Below are 23,164 nucleotides of genomic sequence, written 5' to 3' on the forward strand. Positions count from 1 at the left end.
GCGGAATCCATTGAGACCAAGGTCTCTTTTTCGCCCTGTCGTGTACTAAAAAGGAACCAATGAGGTATGAGGTAAAACCAGTGTGAGGCCACCTAAAAGCTGTTGTTGGGACATTTCAGTAACATTCTGTCAACAGAGATATGTTGTTCTGTGTCAACGTGACATGAGCATGGCAGTTCAAATGGGCCATATTACACGGCTCATTAGAAATAGCCCCAGGGTGACACGATTATTACAGTTATACAAAATAATACATTAGAAATTAATTATATATTATTAATTTAAACCTATTCCTAGTCTTCATTCTTTGCTCGTCCGATTCAACTAACCGATTCAGGTGGCATTTGACAGATTAAACGTGCTTCATTGTTGGAGTTAGTTAGGACTGTTAACCCATAATGTAGTTATTGGAAAATAGCAGATCTACAAGCTCGTAGTGCGGCACCGAGTGCCGCGCCACGAGCTTGTAGATCTGCTATTTTTAACTATCACTGACATATAAACATGAGGTATTTCAGAAAACTGTCAGGATTTAGAAGACTTTTTTTTTTAATTTCGACGTCAGGCCCAGAGGCGTATCTACAATAAGGCGAGGCATGAGAAAAAAAGAGGACAAAAACAAGACCTGAGAACTATTAAAATGATTGGCCGTTAGCGGTAGAGTGCGACCCTCAATCACCCATTGGAATGTAAATGCATGCCTTTCAGCCTTTGTATCCTACTCATCTGGCAGGTATATCTCTTCGAAAACCTTTAGTGCTAAGTACGATTGTGCGCGGGGAGACGACAATTAACATATCTTGCCTGGCCAAAACGTAATTCCTGGATACGCCACTGGTCAGGCCTAAATGGTGTTTGCACACTTACTTTACGCTGTAAAATAAAAGATTAATAATTGCATCCTTGCTGTGTTTTGTAAACCGTAAACAACTTGTTTTGCTTTACAGGAAGGTCAGAGGCTCGTTCAAAGTGTGCTCCAAGTCCATCATATTCGACCCGGAGGATTTTTCGGAACCAATTTTAAAGGTATATTGTCATGGCGTGTTTATGTTGTTGATGTGTTTTTATTTCAGCACACCAAAATGAAGTTGCTACTAGAGACATGTTGAATACCAACATCTGTTCATAAGCATGATCTCGGCTTGCACTGTGACGGCATTCATAAAAAATAAAAAAAGCTCTGTTCTGCTTTAGTAACCAGGCTCTCTTTTCAAATATCCATGTGTCCTCAGATCCCCCTAAAAGACTGTAATAGGATTGAATTTGTGGAGGAAAAGGGAAACCCCTTCAATGAGTGAGTATAGACATTTTATATTGTACATTGTTTAAATTAGTAACACTACACACTAACAGAGCAAGGGAGTACTGCGAATGCGATGCTAACAGTTTCGGTGAGTGTTCCACCTGACAGAGAAGACAATGTACACAGCAACGGAGTACTGGGATATTTGTATTTGAATGCATTTTGAACGATGTCTTCCTCTTAGGAACAAGCCTTCTAGGATCTCTATCCAATGTGAGCAGGTGTGTGTCCTACTGTATACCTATTTTGATTTGACGTTGGTCTTAATCATAATTAGCTCATGCATTTTGGTATTTGTTTGGTAGCAAATAAATATACAAATTCTTCTGGGTTTCAGGTTTACCACATCAAAGAAAACAATGTGATCGCACCGTACACGATTGAAAGGGTAGGTGTCGGGTCTATTGTGTGGTGCAGTGATTGCCCAACGTTTTTAGCTTGAGACCCAGAAGAGAAATGTGATGTCTCCCCTGGGACTCAAACTAGTAAAACAAAAAATAGCCGATCTACAAGCTCACAACGCGTCGCACGGCAATGAATTGTGAGCTTGTTGATCTGCTATTTCGATGTCCCCAAATGGATCCCGTCCCGGAAACGGCGTAATAACGACTGCTAACATCAAATGCATACATGATTCTTATGGTCTCGTAAGCTAGTCCTCCCAAGCGTTTACACATTACTTCATTCCCTCTTTAAGTGTACACGCATTGAATGACCCCTCCGTTCTTTCCCCAGGGGAAACATAAAGTTGTCTTTCAGCTGGAGGTTTGGAATAAAACCGAGGATGTGGTGCAAACGTTGCTACAGGTACGTTCACATTCGCAAAATTCTACGCCAAGAAAAAGTATCCCCAAAATAGCAACAACAGCTAAATGTTAACTGAACTGGTGAATCATGACCATATAACTTTGATTCAGTGTCAAAAAACATGTATTTATTATTATTTATTATATAAAACGGTAATAATAGCCATGGTTGTGTGTGTATATGTTATGTCAGCTTCACAGAGCATCCTGCCTGGACAAGCTCGGAGACCAGACCGCCATGGTGAGTAATGTACAACACTCTCAGTGTGGGGTCCAGGGTGGTGGTGGGGGGGGGATCCAGGGTGTCCCCAGCTCAAATGATTTATAGTTAGGAGGAACTAAGTGGACGCTTACATCCCACGTCTGTCCTAGTGTCCTTTCTCCAAGGTAAACTAAACTCACCCCTCACAGCTACTGCTGTTGTCCTGCAACGTCCCCTTATCATTCACTAAACTCACCCCAAACAGCTACTGCTGTTGTCCTGCAACGTCCCCTTATCATTCACTAAACTCACCCCAAACAGCTACTGCTGTTGTCCTGCAACGTCCCCTTATCATTCACTAAACTCACCCCACACAGCTACTGCTGTTGTCCTGCAACGTCCCCTTAGCATTCACTAAACTCACCCCACACAGCTACTGCTGTTGTCCTGCAACGTCCCCTTATCATTCACTAAACTCACCCCACACAGCTACTGCTGTTGTCCTGCAACGTCCCCTTATCATTCACTAAACTCACCCCACACAGCTACTGCTGTTGTCCTGCAACGTCCCCTTAGCATTCACTAAACTCACCCCACACAGCTACTGCTGTTGTCCTGCAACGTCCCCTTATCATTCACTAAACTCACCCCACACAGCTACTGCTGTTGTCCTGCAACGTCCCCTTATCATTCACTAAACTCACCCCACACAGCTACTGCTGTTGTCCTGCAACGTCCCCTTAGCATTCACTAAACTCACCCCACACAGCTACTGCTGTTGTCCTGCAACGTCCCCTTATCATTCACTAAACTCACCCCACACAGCTACTGCTGTTGTCCTGCAACGTCCCCTTATCATTCACTAAACTCACCCCACACAGCTACTGCTGTTGTCCTGCAACGTCCCCTTATCATTCACTAAACTCACCCCACACAGCTACTGCTGTTGTCCTGCAACGTCCCCTTATCATTCACTAAACTCACCCCACACAGCTACTGCTGTTGTCCTGCAACGTCCCCTTATCGTTCACTAAACTCACCCCACACAGCTACTGCTGTTGCCCTGATGACGTTTGAGTCAAGCAGCCTCTGTCCAGACTGAGTAGCGAGTGACAATTTAGAATCGCAGAACGCAAGCAATTCAGGCTGGAACCCAGGCTAGATGAATGGACCTTCCATGAGCTCTGGTGGTCTGGGCAAATCTTTCTTGGCAAATATTCTCTAACGGGCACAACATTGTTTCAGCTGAGTGTCGAGTGGGCCGACTACTTTTATGAATATGGAGGTCCTTGACATGGAAATGTTTGAGAACCCACTGCCCTATATAATTTTACACTTCTCTCTTTCCAGATTGAAGCTAATTTACAGTCACGACTCGCAAGATCATCATTTGACAAAAACAAGTATGTTCATGTGAAGCTGAAATGTGTGGAAGGATGTGTGTCATGCTGTTGTGATAAGGATTAAGACCGGGAAAGAACCTAATCTGTGTCATTTTAGATTTGAGCTAACCATCCAGCATTATTTTATACTTTGGCTATTCAAAAATAGCAGATCTACAAAGCTCATAGCGTGTCACTTAGTGCCACACTCTGGGCTTGTAGATCTGTTATTCTATTATCTCCTGGGAACAACATATTTTTAAATGGGGGTCCGCGGCCATTTCATTTTGTATAGCAACATAGTTTCTCTGGTTAATGTATTTTGTTTTGTAATAATAATCTAAATCTTCAAAGTAACTAGTAACTCAAGTTTTAAAATATATGTAGTGGAGTTAAAGTACAATATTTGGATCCAAGATATACTGTAGTAGAAGTAAAATTATTGGAAATGCTCAAACAAGTATAAATACTTCAAAATTGTACTTAAGTACAGTGCAGGAAATGCACTTAATGTACTGTAGCACCACTGGTTATGATTATGGTCTATATAAATAAATGATAAATTATGGTGATACGGCATTAATGGCTTCATATATGTGTTGCGAATTGTCTTCTATTCACCACTTTGTGCTGATTTCTTTTAAATGTATTAACCCTGGCGTCCCTATTTCGGGCACATATACAACTGTGAAAGAACTGTTAAAAGTTTTCCATTCATTTTGTCAGATTGCTAACAGCTTGTACTTGCTGTCGTAAGCTTTCAGAGTGTCGCCGAGAGGCCACACATGGAGTGCACGGTGGAGATGGTCCTGCCACTGGTGTCCAACCCCGGTCACATCTGCATAACGGACGAAAGTCTCTACTTCCAGCCTCTCAACAGCTACCCAGTGAGTTGTACTGTACTGTACTGTACTGTACTGTACTGTACTGTACTTCAAGCCTCTCAACAGCTATCCAGTGAAAAACTATGCCGAAAACTAATTTAACACTATATAAAAAACAAAGCTATGATGACTAAAACTATGACTTATTATACTAGTGTCAACAAATAACAATTAGACTAAAATGTTAGGGAGGGACTAGTGGAGAAGAGATCCAGTAGAACTAAAAGACAAGTCATTTAACCCATTCTGGGTTGGAACCCCTTTTGGTGTTTTAACTAAGCATTTTGTTATACTTTAGCTATTGAAAAATGGCAGATCTACAAAGAAATCGTGAAAATACGGCACAAATCTTTGAATATATATTCTTTCAGGATACTTTTTTTCCCAGGCCTAAATGGGTTAATGCTTGGTTGCATGCAACAAAGTGTAATATCGGGCATTACGATGCCCTCATGCCCCGGCAAAATGCATTTTAGTCTGACCCCATGCTCTGAAACGCCACCTAAACCAATGGGAGTCTGACCCCATACTCTGAAATGCCGCCAGCCGCTGCCTCCTAACTCCTAAGCTATGACATGCGTATCGCGGAAGGGCTGATTTCACCCGACACCCACATGTACACAGCCACACACCTGCAGCGGAGCGCCTGATAACACCGCCTAATGTTATGAGCAAAACTGGAGGGCAGAAAAGATGCTCAACTGAGACAGCGTTTGTTTCACCTGACAAATACGACTATGTGATATTTCTTGTTGTTTTTTTCCCCTTTTTTTCCAGTTCATGTCGCCATTGTTTTATTATTATTTCTAACGCCCATTGTGTTTTAGGAGCAGGTGATTCAAATCAGGCTGCACAGCGTCAGACGGATCTACAAGCGACGGCACGGCCTCCGACCGCTGGTGAGTTGGTAGACGTAGACGCATTCAAACTTATATCTAATATGTACAGCTTGTTGTCAATCAATCAATCAGATGTACAAAAACAAAGATGCCTCTTTAGGGATTAACTTTAAAGTAGACGCAATCAACGTGGTGACTGTAGGCCAACCCATGCCATGCGACGGCTGCAGAATACAACAAAAGGCCTTTCCAATACTGCTTTCATGGAAGAAACATTGTGGCGCCCATAGTGTCCCTTTACTTATCCTAGGCATGTGATAAGATGCCAACATTAGGTAAAAAATAGTTAATCTACAGCAGTGGTTCTCAAACTCCCCCCCCCCCCTCATTGTGTGTGTGTGTGCGTGTTCGTGCGCATGTGTATTATCCAGGGCCTTGAGGTGTTCTGCACGGAGAACGACTCCCGCTCTGACATCTACCTGAAGTTCTACAACACCGCAGACCGAGATGAGATCTACTACTACATCGCCACGTTCCTGGGTCAGTACAATGGAATTAGGATTGTTGAAAAAAGGACAACTTCACCCCTTTTCCAACCTAAAAAGTCCTGCCACAATGATGTTGAGGAAGGCGCGCCGGCACTCTGCCCGGCATACCACACCCACACGGCAGCAGTGTTGATTTCGTCGGCTAAAACTAAAACGAAAAATGTTCGTCGACTACCTTTTTTTCACTGAGGAAAACGAAATGGAAACTACATGAAAACGAAGGGCTGTATTTTGCGTGTCTTAAGTACCAGGTCTTATTCCCTAACTTGAGTAAACTAAAGACCTGGAGGCATGATCAATGCTCTTTGGCTACTCAGAATAGCCAAATAGAAACTAGACTAAAATGTCGGGAATGGACTAGTGGACAAGAGATCCAGTATAAGTAATTTCACACTTGGTTGCATGCTGAAAATAGCTGATCTACACGCTCACAATGCGTCGCAGCGCAAGTGTAAAATCAGCCATTACGACGACATCAAGGCCCGCCAAAATACATTTTAGTGGACTAAATCAGCTGTAGATTTAGTCTGTATGTGTCTGAGCAAATCAGCTATTTCTGTCCTACACAAACACACGTCATATGTGACCAGATTTGACTGAGATCCTGCCATCGCGCAAACTCCAGCTTTTCACCAGAGGAGGAAATGAATAGCACAGGTAGACTCTTCACATACCAGAGCATGTCTGAAATAAGTGTCAGAGCTGAAATCAACATGCATATCAAATAAATACTTAAACATGTAGCTAGGTGTAATGATAGAGTCCACAGAAGTGAACCTTTCAAGCCTGTTTTCTGCAAGACATTACTCTATAAGCCATATCTCCAAAACTGGTGGGTCAAACTGAACAACCAATATGTCAATTTGAAGCTACGATTCACTGCTTTCATATGACACGACAAAACGAAAACTCAAAAATATCCAATGGCAGCCCCTCAGTCAAATCTGGTCACATATGTGTCGAGCAAATGGGCTTAGTGTCTATTTGTGTCTTACGCAAACATTCAATTCCCATTGGCAATGAATGGAGAATTATTTTACGTCATAGTGCCTTCAGCAAATAGACATGTTGCCATGACGATGTACGGCGATAAGAGCGCCCCTCACTTCACACGGGTGTGATTTTTGAGGGGCGTTAGCTATACTTTACACGATCTCGACATTTGATGGGATAACTGGACAGGTGGGCACCAAAACCAACTGGGCACTAGTAGGTGACATTTGCGCACCTGTACAACTAGGGCACCTAGACAAGTGGGCACCTGACTGTGGATTCGGCGGACGACCCACATCGTCAAGCTCATGTCACCGTGACCCGCCATTATAACCATATAAGGACTTCCCACTGCAGCCACGCCCCAAACACGGAGCGTCGTTCCACCTCAGCGTGCCATTATATAAAAGCAGGAGGCACGAAGAAGCGAGCAGCAGTATATAGTAGCTTTCCCTCGCTGTGTGTCGTCGTCGTGAGGATGTTCAGACATTTACCTGCCGCCGTCCAGCGGGTTTCGCGGCGGACCGTCGCCGGCAGCGCCCGCCGCCCGCTCGACAACAAGGTCCCCCAGAAGCAGAAGCTCTTCCAGGAGGACAACGGCGTGCCCGTCTATCTGAAAGGAGGCGCGGCGGACGCGCTGCTCTACAGGGCGACGGTGGTTCTCGCCGTCGTGGGCTCCGGATACTGCGTGTATGAGCTGGCGAAGGCAGCGTTCCCAGGCCTACAGAAGAAAGAATAAGAGAGGGTCGACCCACCAAGGATGTTTTACCTGTGTTTGTTGTATACACCAGCTCTTTGCTGGTTATATAGAGAGGGAATGCGCATGCATAAAGTGAGTTTAAAAAAACCCCGGTCCACCCCGGTAACAAGATGTTACAGACCAACAGCACGTCGTGCACCAAGGCCCACCCCACTCGATCATGATTGGAGGAAGGCCGCTCTCATCCTGATTGGATGAAGGCTTTGCCACCCAAAGCCCAAACCGAAACTATAGGGTCTTTTGACCCCAGGGGCTCACTGGGGACAGGGAGGAACTCCTTATATGGTCAATCACTGAATATACCTTTAATGCAATTAGATGGCACTTTTCTGTTTGGATGTATGGGCTGTCAAGGCAAGAAAGTAGTTTTTTTTTTTTGCCACTCGCTAGGCGTTCCCGCATAACTTCTGGGTATGATGATGATCGATGCCCTCTATTGTAGAAAAGGTCTATGTCGCAAATGTTGGGATTTTGTCCCCTGTCACAATCATTCTACTCTTTATACTCTGTATGCCTGAGGACCAATACAAATGCCTCCCATGATCACAAAAAACAAAACAATGTGCCATCATGGCATCAGGCAGGCCCTAACAAATCATGGTCTGTCGCGGGTTCAAGTCCCGATCCCGACGGCCGTTGCCGCATGTCTCGCCCCCCATATCTCTCCCCGTTTCCTATCGACCTCTACTGTGATCTATCAATAAAGGCCCCAAAAATATCAAAAATGAAGAAAACAAATAAGTATAATATACTGTATGAGTAATTGAGTATGACCATAAAAGGGACTAAAGACTGACAGATATCTCCATATTGTGTGATATAGTAAAGGTATCCAGAGGATACCGCCTCTGACGCAGGGCTCTACTGTGGACACTTCAGACACATGCCTATGGTTCCATTATCAGTAGGCTTTATTTTTGTATTTCTTGAACCCATTTTTTTGACCTGAGATCAGATTCTAAAAATGTCTGTTTGAAAATGACAGTTTTCTGAAAAAGCTATGTTTCTATGTCAGTCGTTCTTCGATTTTTCAAAAATAGCAGACCTACAACAAGCTCGTAGCGCACGCTATGAGCTTGTAGATCTGCTATTTTTCAATATCTAAAGCATAACATAATGCTAACGCCAAAACAGCCCACCGCCGCTTATTGCAACACAACACAACACCGCTCGACCTCAAACTATTGGCTGTTGTTACCAAACGTTTCCAACATGAGAAATTAGACGTTTGCCTGGGACCCAAACCAGTGAAAATGAAGAAGTTGCAAGATTGTAGATTTACTATTTTCACAGGAAAGCTGAAAAAAAGGGAATATTTACCCATGAAAATGTATCCACAACCCAAAGATGAGTCACAACAACCCACTGTTTGGATAACAGTGGGTCTACAAGCTTGTACATCATTGGCTACATATTTCTCTCCCCATGTACTTCCATGTACAATAAATCAGTGTCTACCTAATATCATTCCCATCATGCTTGTGCTCTGCTCTCTCCCTCACAGAGAACCACATGACGGAGCACACGGCCGAGAGCTACATGCTGCAGTGGCAGCGCGGACACATCAGCAACTACCAGTACCTGCTGCACCTCAACAACCTGGCCGACCGCAGCTGCAACGACCTGTCCCAGTACCCCGTGTTCCCCTGGGTGGTCTCCGACTACAGCAGCCCACAGCTAGGTACGTAGCCTGTCCCCAGTACCCCGTGTTCCCCTGCGTGGTCTCCGACTACAGCAGCCCACAGCTAGGTACGTAGCCTGTCCCCAGTACCCCGTGTTCTCCTGGGTGGTCTCCGACTACAGCAGCCCACAGCTAGGTACGTAGCCTGTCCCCAGTACCCCGTGTTCTCCTGGGTGGTCTCCGACTACAGCAGCCCACAGCTAGGTACGGGACGACGGTGGGGCAGCGGTGGCTCAGGGGTAGAGAGTAGCCGGATGGTAACCGCAAAGGTTCCCAGTTCTAACCCGGGCTCCCCCATAGTTAATTGGGCAAGACACTGAACCCCTAATAAGGGCCTTTCTCGGCCCCACCCTTCTCCCATGTGTTTAGGATCCAAGATGGCCGCAGCACCAGGAGGGGGTGGCCTTACTGGGCGGCATTCAGTCATTCAAGACACCTACCTGTCTTGTGTTTAATGGCCGCTCCAATGCATTTCCAATGGAAGTTTGATGGGGGGAGCCCAGTAAGGGCATATGTCAACCCCGCCCGCTCCAAGAGTGTCTGACTGCAGGGCAGGTTGATCGATCAAGAAGTCTCTGCGAGGGCGGGGTTAGTCAACGGGGCGGGGTTAGTCAACATCAACCAGAGTAGAGGAAACACAAAAACGGAAACGGAAACAGATAAACGGAAACAGAAAAGGGCGTTCCCTTGTTCCCTCCTCACTCAGGGACTCGGCCCCGTGGGTCTCGTGCCCAAGTGGGGGTCCGCGGGGGTCCGCGGGGGTCCCCGGCGTATCTCGGCCGTCTCTGGTCCGTTTTGAACGGGGGGAATCTCGTTGCGACCGGGCCGCCCTCAGGGACTCGGCCCCGTGGGTCTCGTGCCCGGGTGGGGGTCCGCGGGGGTCCCCGGCGTATCTCGGCCGTCTCTGGTCCGTTTTGGCCGGGGGGGATCTCGTTGCGACCGGGCCGCCCTCAGGGACTCGGCCCCGTGCCCGGGTGGGGGTCCGCGGGGGTCCCCGGCGTATCTCGGCCGTCTCTGGGCCGTTTTGGACGGGAGGAATCGTGGGCCCTATTGTAAACAAGTGTAATGCTTATGGCAGCAGTTCCCAAAGTGGGGTCCGCGGGCTAGGGGTATGCGACGCATAGCCAGGGGGTACCCAAGCTGACAAAAAAAAAAAAAATCATGTGTGTGTGTGTGTGTGTGTGTGTGTCTGCCCAGTGTCTGCCCAGTGCCTCCCCAGTGTCCGCCATGGTGCCTCCCCAGTGTCTGCCCAGTGGCTCCCCAGTACCTCCCCAGTGTCCCCTGAGTGCCTACTGCCTCACCACTGTCCCAGTGTGACCCTGAGTGCCTCCTCAGTGTCCCCCTGAGTACCTCCCCGCAGTGTCTCCCCAGTGCCTCCCCAGTGTCTGCCCAGTGCCTCGCCAGTGTCTCCCCAGTGCCTCCCCAGTGTCTGCCCAGTGCCTCCCCAGCGTCCCCCCGAGTGCCTACCCAAAAGGGGTACCTGGTCCAAAAAAGTTTGGTAACCCCTGCTTTATGGTGTCGTCCACTCAATGTACTGTAATTCTGCAAACTGCATGTTAATCAATCTATATATATATTGTAGTGACTTTTATAATATATATATATATAGAGAGCCTAATCACAGACTGCTGGACATTCACTGGAGAGCACTCCAGGCATAAGGTTGAGCAACCCTTTTGTGGTCCCACCTGGTTTCTTAGGAGGCACTATCAATAAAGTCTCTTCAATAGTTTGTTCCACAGTAATTCAACAATCTGGATGGATAATAAATAGGTTGTTTGGTCATAGTAGTAACTTAGTAAGGACTAAGGAGTAGTAACATATAGCCTACACTTGCTGCAGTAGGTGTAAAAGATATGCAGTCACCTTCACTCTGCGCTCCAACAATATCACTACCATGTGAGGTATGACAGCAGTTGAGCCAAATAAGTCCATACTAATTATCCATAATGTATAAATATGGATAAGAGTTCAGGACAGACAGGCCTTTTCGGGGAGGTTAGATGGTTAACTTAGATGTTTAACTGCTCTTCTGGGGTCATGTCAAAATTGGTTTTTACGTCCTCCTAAACTCAGTAGGCCTATGGGGACCAGGACAATTCCGGCTGTCTGTTGGTGTATTATGTTGGTCATGTCCATCTATGGTACATGGTGGTACAGTATATTATAACATTTTTTTCTTTTCAATAATTGTTACCTATTAAAACCCGGCTATAACCCACTAACCCTACGACACTGTGGTATTGTGGTTTTGCATATTCAGACTATTACCCCAAAACAGTATGTATACTCACTCTGCTTCTCTTCTGAAACTGGCAACTGCTATCACATTTGATCACTCCTGGATGTCAGACTATAACACTTGTATAAACCAATGAATAGTGTGACAGTGCTTTAATCTGTGGGCACAATTATGGAAACTCTGTATACAATACATATTTTGTGATTCAAAGTAACGTCTAAATGGTTTCTACATCTTCATAAACACTTACTACACCGTTACACTACACTATACTATTACACATAGTTCATGGTATCATATTACACGTGTCATAGCAGCCTCCACCCACCTGCGAGGTACCAACATGGACTTCCAGAGCAGTACATGGACCTGGGAGAAGTGGCAATTCAATAAAACAAGCAGAAAGCCTGCAACACTGCATGTGTTTGGAAACAACAATAGAGCCACAACATAGTGAAAACCTTTTATCCTTTTCTTTATTGCTTAAAGAATACAACTTTGTAATCAAATGAATGTGTATCAATTACAACCACGTTATCTATGTTTATATTAAGGGTTTACCACACAGTCGCATTGCAAATGTTTGATAATACACCAGAGGTGGGCAAAAGAACAAATTCAGCCCAGATAAAGCATTTTACAAAGTAAACATCCTTAACATTGTGTACATTTGCTTGGATGCACTCTGCAGCCAAGCAGAGCAGTACGGGCATCTGGAATGGGTAGAGGGCTCAGAAGGGCTGGGCGCCTGAACACTGTGCATCGCGGGGCTGGCAGACTGACCACTGTGCATCGCAGGGCTGGCAGACTGAGGAGGGCTGGACAGCTGACCTGAATAGAGTTTGCACTTCGGCAGGTGTTTTCTCATCGCATCAGCCCTTAAAAGGGTGTTCTTACACCGCAGGGACAATGATAGTGTGCCTGAGATGTATCTGATCTGCAGTTAAGACAGCATCTAATGATGCGCAGATCTAGAGGGAGGGGAGACATACAATATGACAAATTAATATACAGTATATAATATACACACACAGCACCAACTCATTCTTACATTTCAAATGTACTTAAGGGGAGATCCATCCTTCATAGACCACTGGCAGTCACTAGACTGACTCACTGACTGAACACACAAATTGCATGCGTTGCAGAGATGGAACCTGGGTGAAATGAGTGCATGAATAACACACCCTGCCTGGCCAAGGCCAACAGTCTGAATAAGTCCCAATGTCAATTTGAAAGATAATGAAACATCCAGACATACATCCTAAAAATAAAAAACAAGCTTATACATACCTTCAAAAGCGATTGCAGTTTTAATATGAGCAGAGGTACAGTGTACAGCAGGTTGTACATTGTTTGAGCTGTACAGACTCATTGGTGGTCAATATGGAACGATGCATCTGTTAATAAAAAGAAACAAGACAATTTTAACAATTACACTGAATTTGCAGAGCAGATAATCTACATCTGTAGACAGGCATTAAGTCCATAGATCTGTCAATTTGCCTATGCTGTAACAATAACAGTAATATTTTTTTTTAAGTATTAAACTAATAAAAATGATCCATCATTTAACAGACCTCACAAATTAAAATAATATGTCACCAGAAGCAGGGATGCATGTTGTATGCAGCCATGCTGCTGCTAATGAATAACCTAACACTTTGGCTACATGTTTAAGAAATTATTTCATATTTATGTCAGACATGCTCTATGTGAAGAGTTTTCCTGTGTCATTAACTAATTTCATGGAACATAACAGCTAACAAAATAATGCAAGTGCATGTTACAAAAACAGAATATAAGGGGGAAAACGAACCCGTTTAACTCCTAACGCTAGGTGCATTAATGGTAGTTTAGCTTCATAAGTTAGAATCGGAATATTGCTTGTTGTGTTATTACTCGAGTGTTAGCTACCGGTGTATCCTTTGTATCTGTCCGGTATTTAGCTAAGAGGCTAAGCTACTCGAGCAGGCAAGAAAGAAAAGAAAAACAAACTCATTAACTCCTGTTCATAAGGCTATAGTTTGCACTGCAGAACGTTTACATTTATATTAAGTTATACTTATAATATTAATATTGTCTTGCTGGTTTACGTACCTTGCGGAGGAAGAACGAGAAGAGTCTGGAAAGTGGAAAGAACTGCAGCAAACGGGCTGTAATATAAGTAACCCAATAGTGTAAGTGGTGCCAGATTTTGCAACAGAAATGTTGAAAAGAAGCCACTCAACAAATTGCAACAGATTAGCTCATTTAAATCTAATGTTCATCAACTGTTTGAAAATAGCAGAGCTAGAAGCATAGCAGCATATTAAATTAATAATAATATTAATAATAATACAAATAACGATAATAATACAAGTCGCTTATAATAAGCGGACATGGCATGCGGACAACAACAAGCTCCCATGGACCGCCCCCACCCTTGCAATACTTCCTGATCAATGCCCTCCCCCCTCGCAGAGACTTCTTGATCGATCAATCCTGCCCTGCAGTCAGACGCTTCTCGCCCGCTCACCTCCGCCCCACCCCCTCTTGGTGCTGTGGCCATCTTGGATCCTAAACACATGGGAGAGGGGCGGGGCCGAGAAAGGCCCTTTGCATGGTTTCCTCCGCCATTGGTGCATGACTGTGTGTGTGCGTGCGAATGGGTGAATGTAACATGAACGATCTATGTATAGCGCCTTGTATAAAATTGCACCATATCGGCCTCATCGTGGTGCATACTGTACGTTGGTTAGACATACCAAATCATAAATGACCACCCCGAACCCCTACCCCCCCCTCCCTCTCTGACCCCCGGCTGCAGATCTGACCAACGCCTCTACGTTCAGAGACCTGGGCAGGCCGGTCGGAGCGCTGAACCACGAGCGACTGGACAGGCTGCTGGTAAGAAAAGGCTTTACTTTTTGACCAGCATATTTAGATTTGGTTTCATAAGTCAGTCTTTGGAATAAAAATGTAAATTATTGAGGGGTGCTAGCCCCTCCTATGCCCAGCTTGTGTGTGTGTGTGTGTGTGTGTGTGTGTGTGTGTGTGTGTGTGTGTGTGTGTGTGTGTGTGTGTGTGTGTGTGTGTGTGTGTGTGTGTGTGTGTGTGTGTGTGTGTGTGTGTGTGTGTGTGTGTGTGTGTGTGTGTGTGTGTGTGTGTGTGTGTGTGTGTGTGTGCGCGCGCGCGTGTGTGCGTGTGTGTACCCTATCGCGATTATTTCTGTTTGGCTGAGGACTTAAAAAGTGAAGAAATAAAGTGAGGATGGAAAAGTTATGACGCCTAAAGTAATTGGCCGGAATGTGATGATGTGTGATGATAAGAGCACAAGTGTGATTTCTTTATATTTTTTTAGTCTTCTGAACTTAATTTTAGTAGGCGTTTGTGCACTTCCTGTAGTTGCTTCCTGCCTAATGACTCATAACTAAAGCGTTGCTGGCAACGGTCGGGCTGCAAACATTACGTTCCGGGTGACTTATGAAAAGATCAAAGCTGATCTAGCCTAGCCAGTTTTACTTCTGGTTCCAGCTCAATGAGTTGTTGGTCCTCACAATATAGATAATCTGGCTGAGAAGACCTTGGCAACAGGAGAACAGGGGGAGACATAAATCTGGCAGTAAATTAGTTCATATCGAGGAGAGTCTTATCTGCTGTGGAAAACAAAGCAAAGCCAGTAGTATAGACGAGCACCGGAGTCCTGACGTCACTCGCTCATCCCCTGGTTCCAAGGGGTTCGCAGATTTCTTTTCTCTATGGAGAATAACATAACATCTTAAAATCGTCTCATATAAGAATTGTGGTCCAAAATAAACAAAATGTCTCTGCGATATTGTCGGAGGATTGTCTCTGTATCGTTTACGATAGTCAGTCACTCATATTTGATAGTCTGTTTCTAGCGAACATGTAACTAATTCGTCAGCAGTAACATTAGCATTTTCTCTCAGTCATTTGATTCTTCATATCCATATGAGTGAAACGGCCGGGATGATTGAAAATGTGATACTTTTTTGAAAAGTCTGAGGAAAGAGTGCATTTCTAGTTACTAAGTAATAGTTTCCATCCAGGTATGTCGCTGTTTGATGTGTATGCGCCGTGCCAGCGTCACTAAAACATATCGTCATTACGTCACCATCGAAAACCAATTACACCCTGGCCTTTAGTTTAATCCACATCTTTATTACATCATTACACATCTTTATCATTGAGAGCTAGTTGTACCAGTTATACCCTGACGTCATATGCTGCTACGATACATACGCATCAAACGGGGCATACGCAGAGTAACCACAGTATACCGCTAATCAACTTACAAATTACATAATACATATACATAGAGGCATTTCCTTTAATCCACCCGACACTGTACTTGCTTGCGCACTAGTAGGCCATTTATGGCCTACTAGTGTGCAACAAGCAAGTATGCACTCGACAGAGTGCAGTTCTAGTTGCAGCCGGTGTTCATTCATGGGCACACGTGTTTCTCACAGAATGTGTTTTCTCTCTCTCTCTCTCTCTCTCTCTCTCTCTCTCTCTCTCTCTCTCTCTCTCGTCTCCAGAGCCGCTTCAGAGGCATGCCTGAGCCCCGCTTCATGTATGGCAGTCACTATTCATCTCCAGGCTACGTCCTGTTTTACCTGGTCAGAGTGGGTAGGTTACGTCCTGTTTTACCTGGTCAGAGTGGGTAGGTTACGTCCTGTTTTACCTGGTCAGAGTGGGTAGGTTACCTCCTGTTTTACCTGGTCAGAGTGGGTAGGTTACCTCCTGTTTTACCTGGTCAGAGTGGGTAGGTTACCTCCTGTTTTACCTGGTCAGAGTGGGTAGGTTACCTCCTGTTTTACCTGGTCAGAGTGGGTAGGTTACCTCCTGTTTTACCTGGTCAGAGTGGGTAGGTTACCTCCTGTTTTACCTGGTCAGAGTGGGTAGGTTACCTCCTGTTTTACCTGGTCAGAGTGGGTAGGTTACCTCCTGTTTTACCTGGTCAGAGGGGTGCAGTACTTAGTTTAGGCAGTTTTTGGTTTAGACTATAGTCATTGGTTAGACCAGTCATTAGTCCTACAACTACAACCTATCTCAAACCCTCACCCTAAACCTAACCTCCCACGGGGCAGCACACCTAAACCTAACCTTAACCCATGTCTAACCAATGACGGGTCTAAACTAAGTATGCACCCCGGTCAGAGTGGGTAGGTTACCTCCTGTTTTACCTGGTCAGAGTGGGTAGGTTACCTCCTGTTTTACCTGGTCAGAGTGGGTAGGTTACCTCCTGTTTTACCTGGTCAGAGTGGGTAGGTTACCTCCTGTTTTACCTGGTCAGAGTGTGTATATCCTGTTTTTACTCCAGTCATCAAACCATATAGGGCGCAGGGGGTGTCCAAAAGGGGGCCATATTATAAAATATAAAAACACTGAAGGGCCAACTAACATAATGTACCTTCAGCTTTAAACAATTCTATTCATCTATCATCATTAATATATCAATGGTCTTTTGTCAGGTGTGTGCTGTGAACAAAAAAGTCTAATCTCGCCCCTTTTTTCAGCCTTATTATCACATTACCAAATGTATAACCAAGCAAACGAAAACATAAATACAAGGTACACTGACAAATTATACTCTGGGGAAATGCCCAGGTTAAACAACTTTTGTTGTGCGGGGCCGTTCATAATACAATTTAGGTATGAAGCTGAGGGCCGTATACAATTCGCCCCGGTCGGGGACACACTTTTGGACACAGCTGATATAGGGTTTACGTCGTTAAATATCCCTGTCTTGACCTCCTCTTCATCCTGGACATTGTTCCTCCTTCCTCGCAGCACCAGAGCACATGCTGTGTCTACAGAATGGACGCTACGACCATGCCGACCGCATGTTCAACAGGTCGGTCCTCTGCATTCTTTCTTTAGTTAAGACCCCTGCCTTTTAAACAATACACACTGCACTCTCTCTGTGTACGACCTTGAAGCATGAAATGAAAGGGCTCCTGTCCTCTGTTTTTCGGTTCCACACAAAACATTCCTCTTAATTTTTTTTTTTAATGAACTGAATGAGCGGCTCGTGCTACACGCAATGATTACTTTACCCTAAGCATTTCTATTTTCCCACTGTAGCGTTTAATTACACGTGCAGTCTGCGGTTATATTCAACACAAATCTTTATCTAACTTTTTTATTCCATATAAAGTGGTTTGTGAAAAAATAAATTATTAGCCATTTTTATTATATCGGCTCTTTTCAGGAATCAAATAGCAATAGTAGCAGATCAGAACTTTTGATACTTTTGTTTGATGCTGTACTATGATAGGGCAGGGGTGCACACATGTACCCCCCCCCATTTTTTTTTGGATTATTCCATTGCTAAAAATAGAAGCTCTGGCGTAATGTGTTACATATGCCTTTTGTGTATAACTTCTTAATTACTGACGTTTGTGAGATACACTCTTGAATACAAAGTATTGCATTGTGTGTTTGAGCTGACAGTAGGCTAATTCATTTAAGCTGACCTTAATTCAAATGTCACAGGGAAAGAAAATAATAATATATATATAAATGTACGTAATTAAACTGATGTGAATCTATGTGTCGTTTACAGCATGGGTGAAACATGGAAAAATTGCTTAGATGGTGCAACAGACTTCAAAGAGGTACAAAATACAAATGTGTAACATTGCACACACACACACACACACACACACTTTAACAATGTCCACACAGAGGAAATTGCATATAAGGACATAAATAGCTCTGGTACAGCTACAGTTACATCAAGAGAATCAAGGCATATTTTGTCACGATACAACAAGCATGCCATGTCATGTCACCCAGCATTCCATGGGCACAAGGAGTAGTGTAGTATAGGCATCCTAGTCCACTCCTGCACCAGTTCAGTGGCCTTGTGGTTAGAGTGTCCGCCCTGAGACTGGGAGGTCGGGGTTCGATCCCCGGCCGGGTCATACCAAAGACTCTACAAATGGGACCCAGTGCCTCCCTGCTTGACACTCAGCATCAAGGGTTGGATTGGGGGTAAGTCCCTGCGACGTACTAGCGTCATGTACTTCTTGTACATCAAGCTGCCTCACGCTAAAGAAACAGGAGATAGGCTCCTGCCCCTATGGGCCTCATGGCTCGGCAAGGCTACTTACTCCTGCACTGCCGCCCGGTGTCATATCTTTATCCGTAGCCCAAAATCCACCCACTGTTGTTTCCGACAGCGGACGGACACACCGCTAGAAGGCCTGGTCCAACGCTTCTCTTCCCGGTAGCTGCTCATGGGAAGGGCCACCAACTGCAGCACCGGACTGTCTGTAATGCTCTTATCGGTGAACAGTGCCGTTGCTGTATGCAAGCTTGCGATGGTGTTGAAGCACACAGAGGTCCACAGAGGTTGCGAATGCATCTTAAATCTGCACCCACTACACTACATTAATGGTGGTACAACGGAGCAGTTGACCTGAGCATGACGTTATCATGCTCATGACCACACACACACACACACACACACACACACACACACACACACACACGCGCACACACCCCAATAAAAATCCTCACTTTGCGTGGTTCCTTGTGTGTTCTTCTTTTCAGCTGATCCCAGAGTTCTACGGGGACGACTGCAGCTTCCTGGAGAACAGGCTGAGTCTGGATCTGGGGAGGAAGCAGAACGGAGGCATGGTCGGGGAGGTCATCCTGCCACCATGGAGCTCAGGTATACTGTAGCCATACTGTAGCCATACTGTAGCCATACTGTAGCTATACTGTAGCCATACTGTAGCCATACTGTAGCCATACTGTACCACCAAGAAAACCACACGCTGCTAAGTCCTTGTGTCTGACCAAACGGAACTGAAATATTTATCTGGCCCACGAAACCCCATATGAAAAATGTTATGTTGCAGCAAGGATCCTCGGAAGAGAAGATGTTAAGACGGATTTTAAAGGACCACTTTTCAACCTATCTTCATTATAATTCCTCACTAATGATCATGAAAAAATGGCACGATTCTTTTCCACTAAGTCTGTGTCTCATAGGAGGGCTGTGGGCAGTTTAGAAACTGTCTTCCAGTGACATCATTATAGCAGATTTTCTTTTTTTAAACAAGATTTTTTTTACAAAAATGTTTAGATTTTCATTATCGTGAGAACGATGGCTTCCATTTTCACATTGCAACTTTTCAGGACTAGAAAGCCTGCAGTTTCTATTAGCTTGTATTCCCCATCACTGGAAGACTTGTTTCTGAACTGCCCACAGCCCTCCTATGAGACACAGACTGAGTAGAAAGAAACTGCGCAATTTTTTCATGATTATTTGTGAGGACCTATTATATGAAGATAGGTTGAAAAGTGGTGAAGTGGTCCTTTAAGTTTACGTATGATGTATTACCATATTTCTTTGTTCTTGCTTACTTACTGTAAATCGCTCTGGACTAAGAGCATCCGCTAAATGCCGTACAATTGTAAATTGTTTGTTAATAATTCCAGACGCCAGTGACTTCCTCCAGAAGAACAAGGTGGCGCTGGAGAGCCAGTACGTGTCGGAACACCTCCACGAGTGGATCGACCTGGTGTTCGGCTACAAGCAGCGAGGGAGTGAGGCGGTCGCCGCGCACAACGGTAACGCACTGCAGCGGAACGCACACACACACACACACGCACACACAATCCACACAACGGTAACACACTGCAGCAGAACGCACACACACACAATCCACATGGCATCTGATCTAATGTCAGCCGGTGACTAAAACTATCTTTCTTTCTTTCTTTCTTTCCAGTATTCCACCCATTGACGTACGAGGGCGGCGTCGACTGTGACAGGTAATTCATATGAAATTGAGATTTCCCGTCTTCAATCTCTTTGTCCAAAGCCGAGATTCTCGTATTTCGTTGATTTCTGTTGATTCACTTTGAATGTTGTCATCGCTGGGCGCGATTACAAAATGCATGCCTCGGGTGGTCCGTCAATCAGTTAATCATTACGCGTTGATGTGATTTCATTCGTTAATTAGCCCTTCGCTAAGTCCCTCCCCAATCTTGTCCAATAGGCACGAAGCTGTCCTTCTCACCCATAGAGAATTGCATGTTAAAATGACGGGATTTCTCCATATAAATAATCGATCATTTCAGTAGCAAGAGCATCAAAATGTCTTCTAAATCTATTCTAACAGGCCTGCAGTAGGCTATGCGCTGGACAAAATGTGCATGACATTATTTAAATGAACTAGAAATACGAGGAAATGATGGAGAAATCAACTCTTAACGACCACCCGACAGGAGTTTTCACGTCGCAGGGTGTAAGACTACGGTCATTAGTGTTATTGCCATCACCTGGGTGGGTCAGGCGTGTAACTTTCTCGACGTTAAGCTGTGTATACGTGTGTTCAACAACGCAGCCGTGCAAAATGACACTGACAGCTATGCGGTGGCGAAAGCTTGACCTGCATAGCAACAGTTGCTAAACTATTTGGATTGGTTTTTTCGTATCTGAAAAGCATCGAGGATCCTGAACAGAGGATCGCCATGCTCACCCAGATCCTGGAGTTTGGCCAGACGCCCACGCAGCTGTTCACCAGCCCCCACCCTCACCGGATCACTCCCAGGTTCCACAACATGACCAAGAGCCCCAGCGTCGACAGGTCGACGCTCAGCTCTGAGCACTCTGCGGGAGGTAACCCATAGTGCACACTACAGAGAATAAACTCCTTGTAGACTACAGTCTTGTTTTAGAGACGTTAATCTTCTCGAGGTGTTCAAAGTTGTACATTATTGTTACATGCATCTAGTGTACAGGCACATACTGTAAGAGTAACACTTATTTTTGTTTGGCTTCCTTCAGACAATGCAACAGCAAATATAAAACAGCAAACAAAGGGATAGCTTTATTTAGTTAATTAATTTTGCGCCGCCGCTAGGGGACGCTAGGTGACCTTATCAGCCAAACTCCTTCTCTTAAGCGTATGGTGGCACCCTTCATAAATGCTAATACCTAGCCGGCAGAGAAAAAATTAAGACATAAAGAAATGTACAAAAGCTGCATTCTCTGAGAGGAGCACAAGACGAAGCAGCTGTACGTGACGCCATCTTGGATTTAAAAAACAAAAAAGTCTTGTAAATCCTCACAGTCCCCTTTTCCACTAACATAACTTTGGTTCGAGAACTGGTTCCGTTCTAGATTCTTTGAATGTTTTTGTTGCTTTCATGGAACCGGCGGCCATAATTGTTTTGGTTCCAGTTCGAAACCAACGTTTAGGGTTCTGAACCAATTCATTTTCAGTGGAAACTGAACTGGTTTAATATTAGGCAGGGAAAAATGAACCGAACCGGTTCAAACCTGGTGGAAGAGGGCCCAGAGAGTCATGAGTTGCATAACCTACTGTGCAGCTGTTCACAAAACGTTTAACTAACTTTGCTACTACAGGGAAAACATGCACATGTACGTAACATATATTACTATATTTCTACTCTTTGGTTGCTCTTTCTTGCACTCTTTATTCTATCCCTTTGTTTTCTGTGTATGCTGTCAGTGTGTTTGTATTGTTTTGAATGTTACGCTATCTATGCTGCTGCATTCTCTGAAGGAAGCCAAACAAAAATAGGTTTTACTCTTATGTACCTGTACACAACACTAAAGTACAACCTTGAACGTTGTACTTTTCAAGGGGGTTAGCTTGCTGAGAGCTGATATACGGTATGACTCTGGCTTTAATTTTTTGCTTTCTCTTTGTTTGTAGTCTCTATAAGTGAGGGCTCCTCCTTTGAAGATTTGACAGAAGAGAGCAGAAAACTGGCCTGGGCAAACATGGAGAATCTGAAAGTCGTCAACAGCCACAAAATACACAAAGAGTAAGTAATGGAGCTTATGGGGGATATTCTACGAACAATATATAATGTAAAACAATGCCTTGGCGTTTTTCTTTCGTTAAACCCCCAAAATGTATAATTCAGATAAATAGGAACTTTAAGTATACCACTGGTTGGTTCCCATTGATCCAAAGACAGAACAGTCACAGATTGATTGATTGATCGAGCCCCACAACGTGTCGCTTTGTGCCACGTTGTGAGCTTGTAGATCTGTGCTATTGTCACCACTACGTAAACATTTTCTAATTCATGGGGATCTTGTCAATTCCCAGGGTTGTGACTGGCATTGCTGTGACGCAGGACGGATCGGCCATCTTCTCCACCTCACAGGGTCTGGGAAACATGTTTATGTGTTTATTTGATGTTTGAAGTCGACAGTATTATGTGTGGAGAACTTGGTGGAGGGCATTTGATAAACGAAATGAATTAAAAGAAGAAATTATCAGAAATGTCAGAATCAGTTCTTTCTGAGTGGGTGTTGGGTTTCTCCCTCTGTAATCAATCTTTATATCATTGTCCTTTCCAGATTCAACGCTCAAAATGTTTTCCAAAGAGCTAAATGATTTCCAGAGAAGCATGTCTTTCTCCAACATGGTACGCAGCAGTGTTTGTTACTAGGCATGTAACGATTCACTCAACTCACGATATGATTCGTATCACGATATTTGAAACAAAAAATATTTTC

General features: G+C 44.5%; 2 protein-coding genes and 1 long non-coding RNA gene across 3 annotated transcripts in view; 2 read left to right on the forward strand and 1 right to left on the reverse strand.

Annotated features, from left to right (window-relative positions):
- nsmaf (neutral sphingomyelinase (N-SMase) activation associated factor) overlaps window positions 1-23,164 on the forward strand; it is a 39,661-nt gene that overhangs the window by 7,894 nt on the left and 8,603 nt on the right. Inside the window, exons 3-24 of the mRNA XM_080794321.1 lie at window positions 948-1,026; window positions 1,233-1,294; window positions 1,488-1,524; window positions 1,641-1,691; window positions 2,039-2,110; window positions 2,303-2,350; window positions 3,662-3,714; window positions 4,451-4,580; window positions 5,405-5,476; window positions 5,848-5,956; window positions 9,222-9,398; window positions 14,450-14,529; window positions 16,185-16,275; window positions 17,440-17,503; window positions 18,215-18,266; window positions 19,207-19,327; window positions 20,101-20,232; window positions 20,394-20,436; window positions 21,111-21,286; window positions 22,350-22,461; window positions 22,752-22,810; window positions 23,006-23,073. Coding sequence (XP_080650447.1) covers window positions 948-1,026; window positions 1,233-1,294; window positions 1,488-1,524; window positions 1,641-1,691; window positions 2,039-2,110; window positions 2,303-2,350; window positions 3,662-3,714; window positions 4,451-4,580; window positions 5,405-5,476; window positions 5,848-5,956; window positions 9,222-9,398; window positions 14,450-14,529; window positions 16,185-16,275; window positions 17,440-17,503; window positions 18,215-18,266; window positions 19,207-19,327; window positions 20,101-20,232; window positions 20,394-20,436; window positions 21,111-21,286; window positions 22,350-22,461; window positions 22,752-22,810; window positions 23,006-23,073 — 1,888 coding nt within the window. The remainder of the gene's footprint in view (window positions 1-947; window positions 1,027-1,232; window positions 1,295-1,487; window positions 1,525-1,640; window positions 1,692-2,038; window positions 2,111-2,302; window positions 2,351-3,661; window positions 3,715-4,450; window positions 4,581-5,404; window positions 5,477-5,847; window positions 5,957-9,221; window positions 9,399-14,449; window positions 14,530-16,184; window positions 16,276-17,439; window positions 17,504-18,214; window positions 18,267-19,206; window positions 19,328-20,100; window positions 20,233-20,393; window positions 20,437-21,110; window positions 21,287-22,349; window positions 22,462-22,751; window positions 22,811-23,005; window positions 23,074-23,164) is intronic.
- Window positions 7,436-7,696, forward strand: LOC308335991 (cytochrome c oxidase subunit 7A2, mitochondrial-like; the record flags this gene model as incomplete). The annotated part of the gene is made up of 1 exon (XM_080793234.1): window positions 7,436-7,696. One exon carries the CDS (start codon window positions 7,436-7,438, stop codon window positions 7,694-7,696), a length of 261 nt encoding a protein of 86 aa, XP_080649360.1.
- On the reverse strand, window positions 12,099-12,965 carry LOC308336776. Its single transcript, XR_013966180.1, has 2 exons — window positions 12,934-12,965; window positions 12,099-12,611 (listed from the first exon to the last, which is right to left on the reverse strand). It is a non-coding gene; the product is annotated as an uncharacterized lncRNA (long non-coding RNA).

This window comes from Protomyctophum bolini, assembly GCF_963924005.1.
Source record: "Protomyctophum bolini genome assembly, chromosome: 21".
Taxonomy (NCBI): domain Eukaryota; kingdom Metazoa; phylum Chordata; class Actinopteri; order Myctophiformes; family Myctophidae; genus Protomyctophum; species Protomyctophum bolini.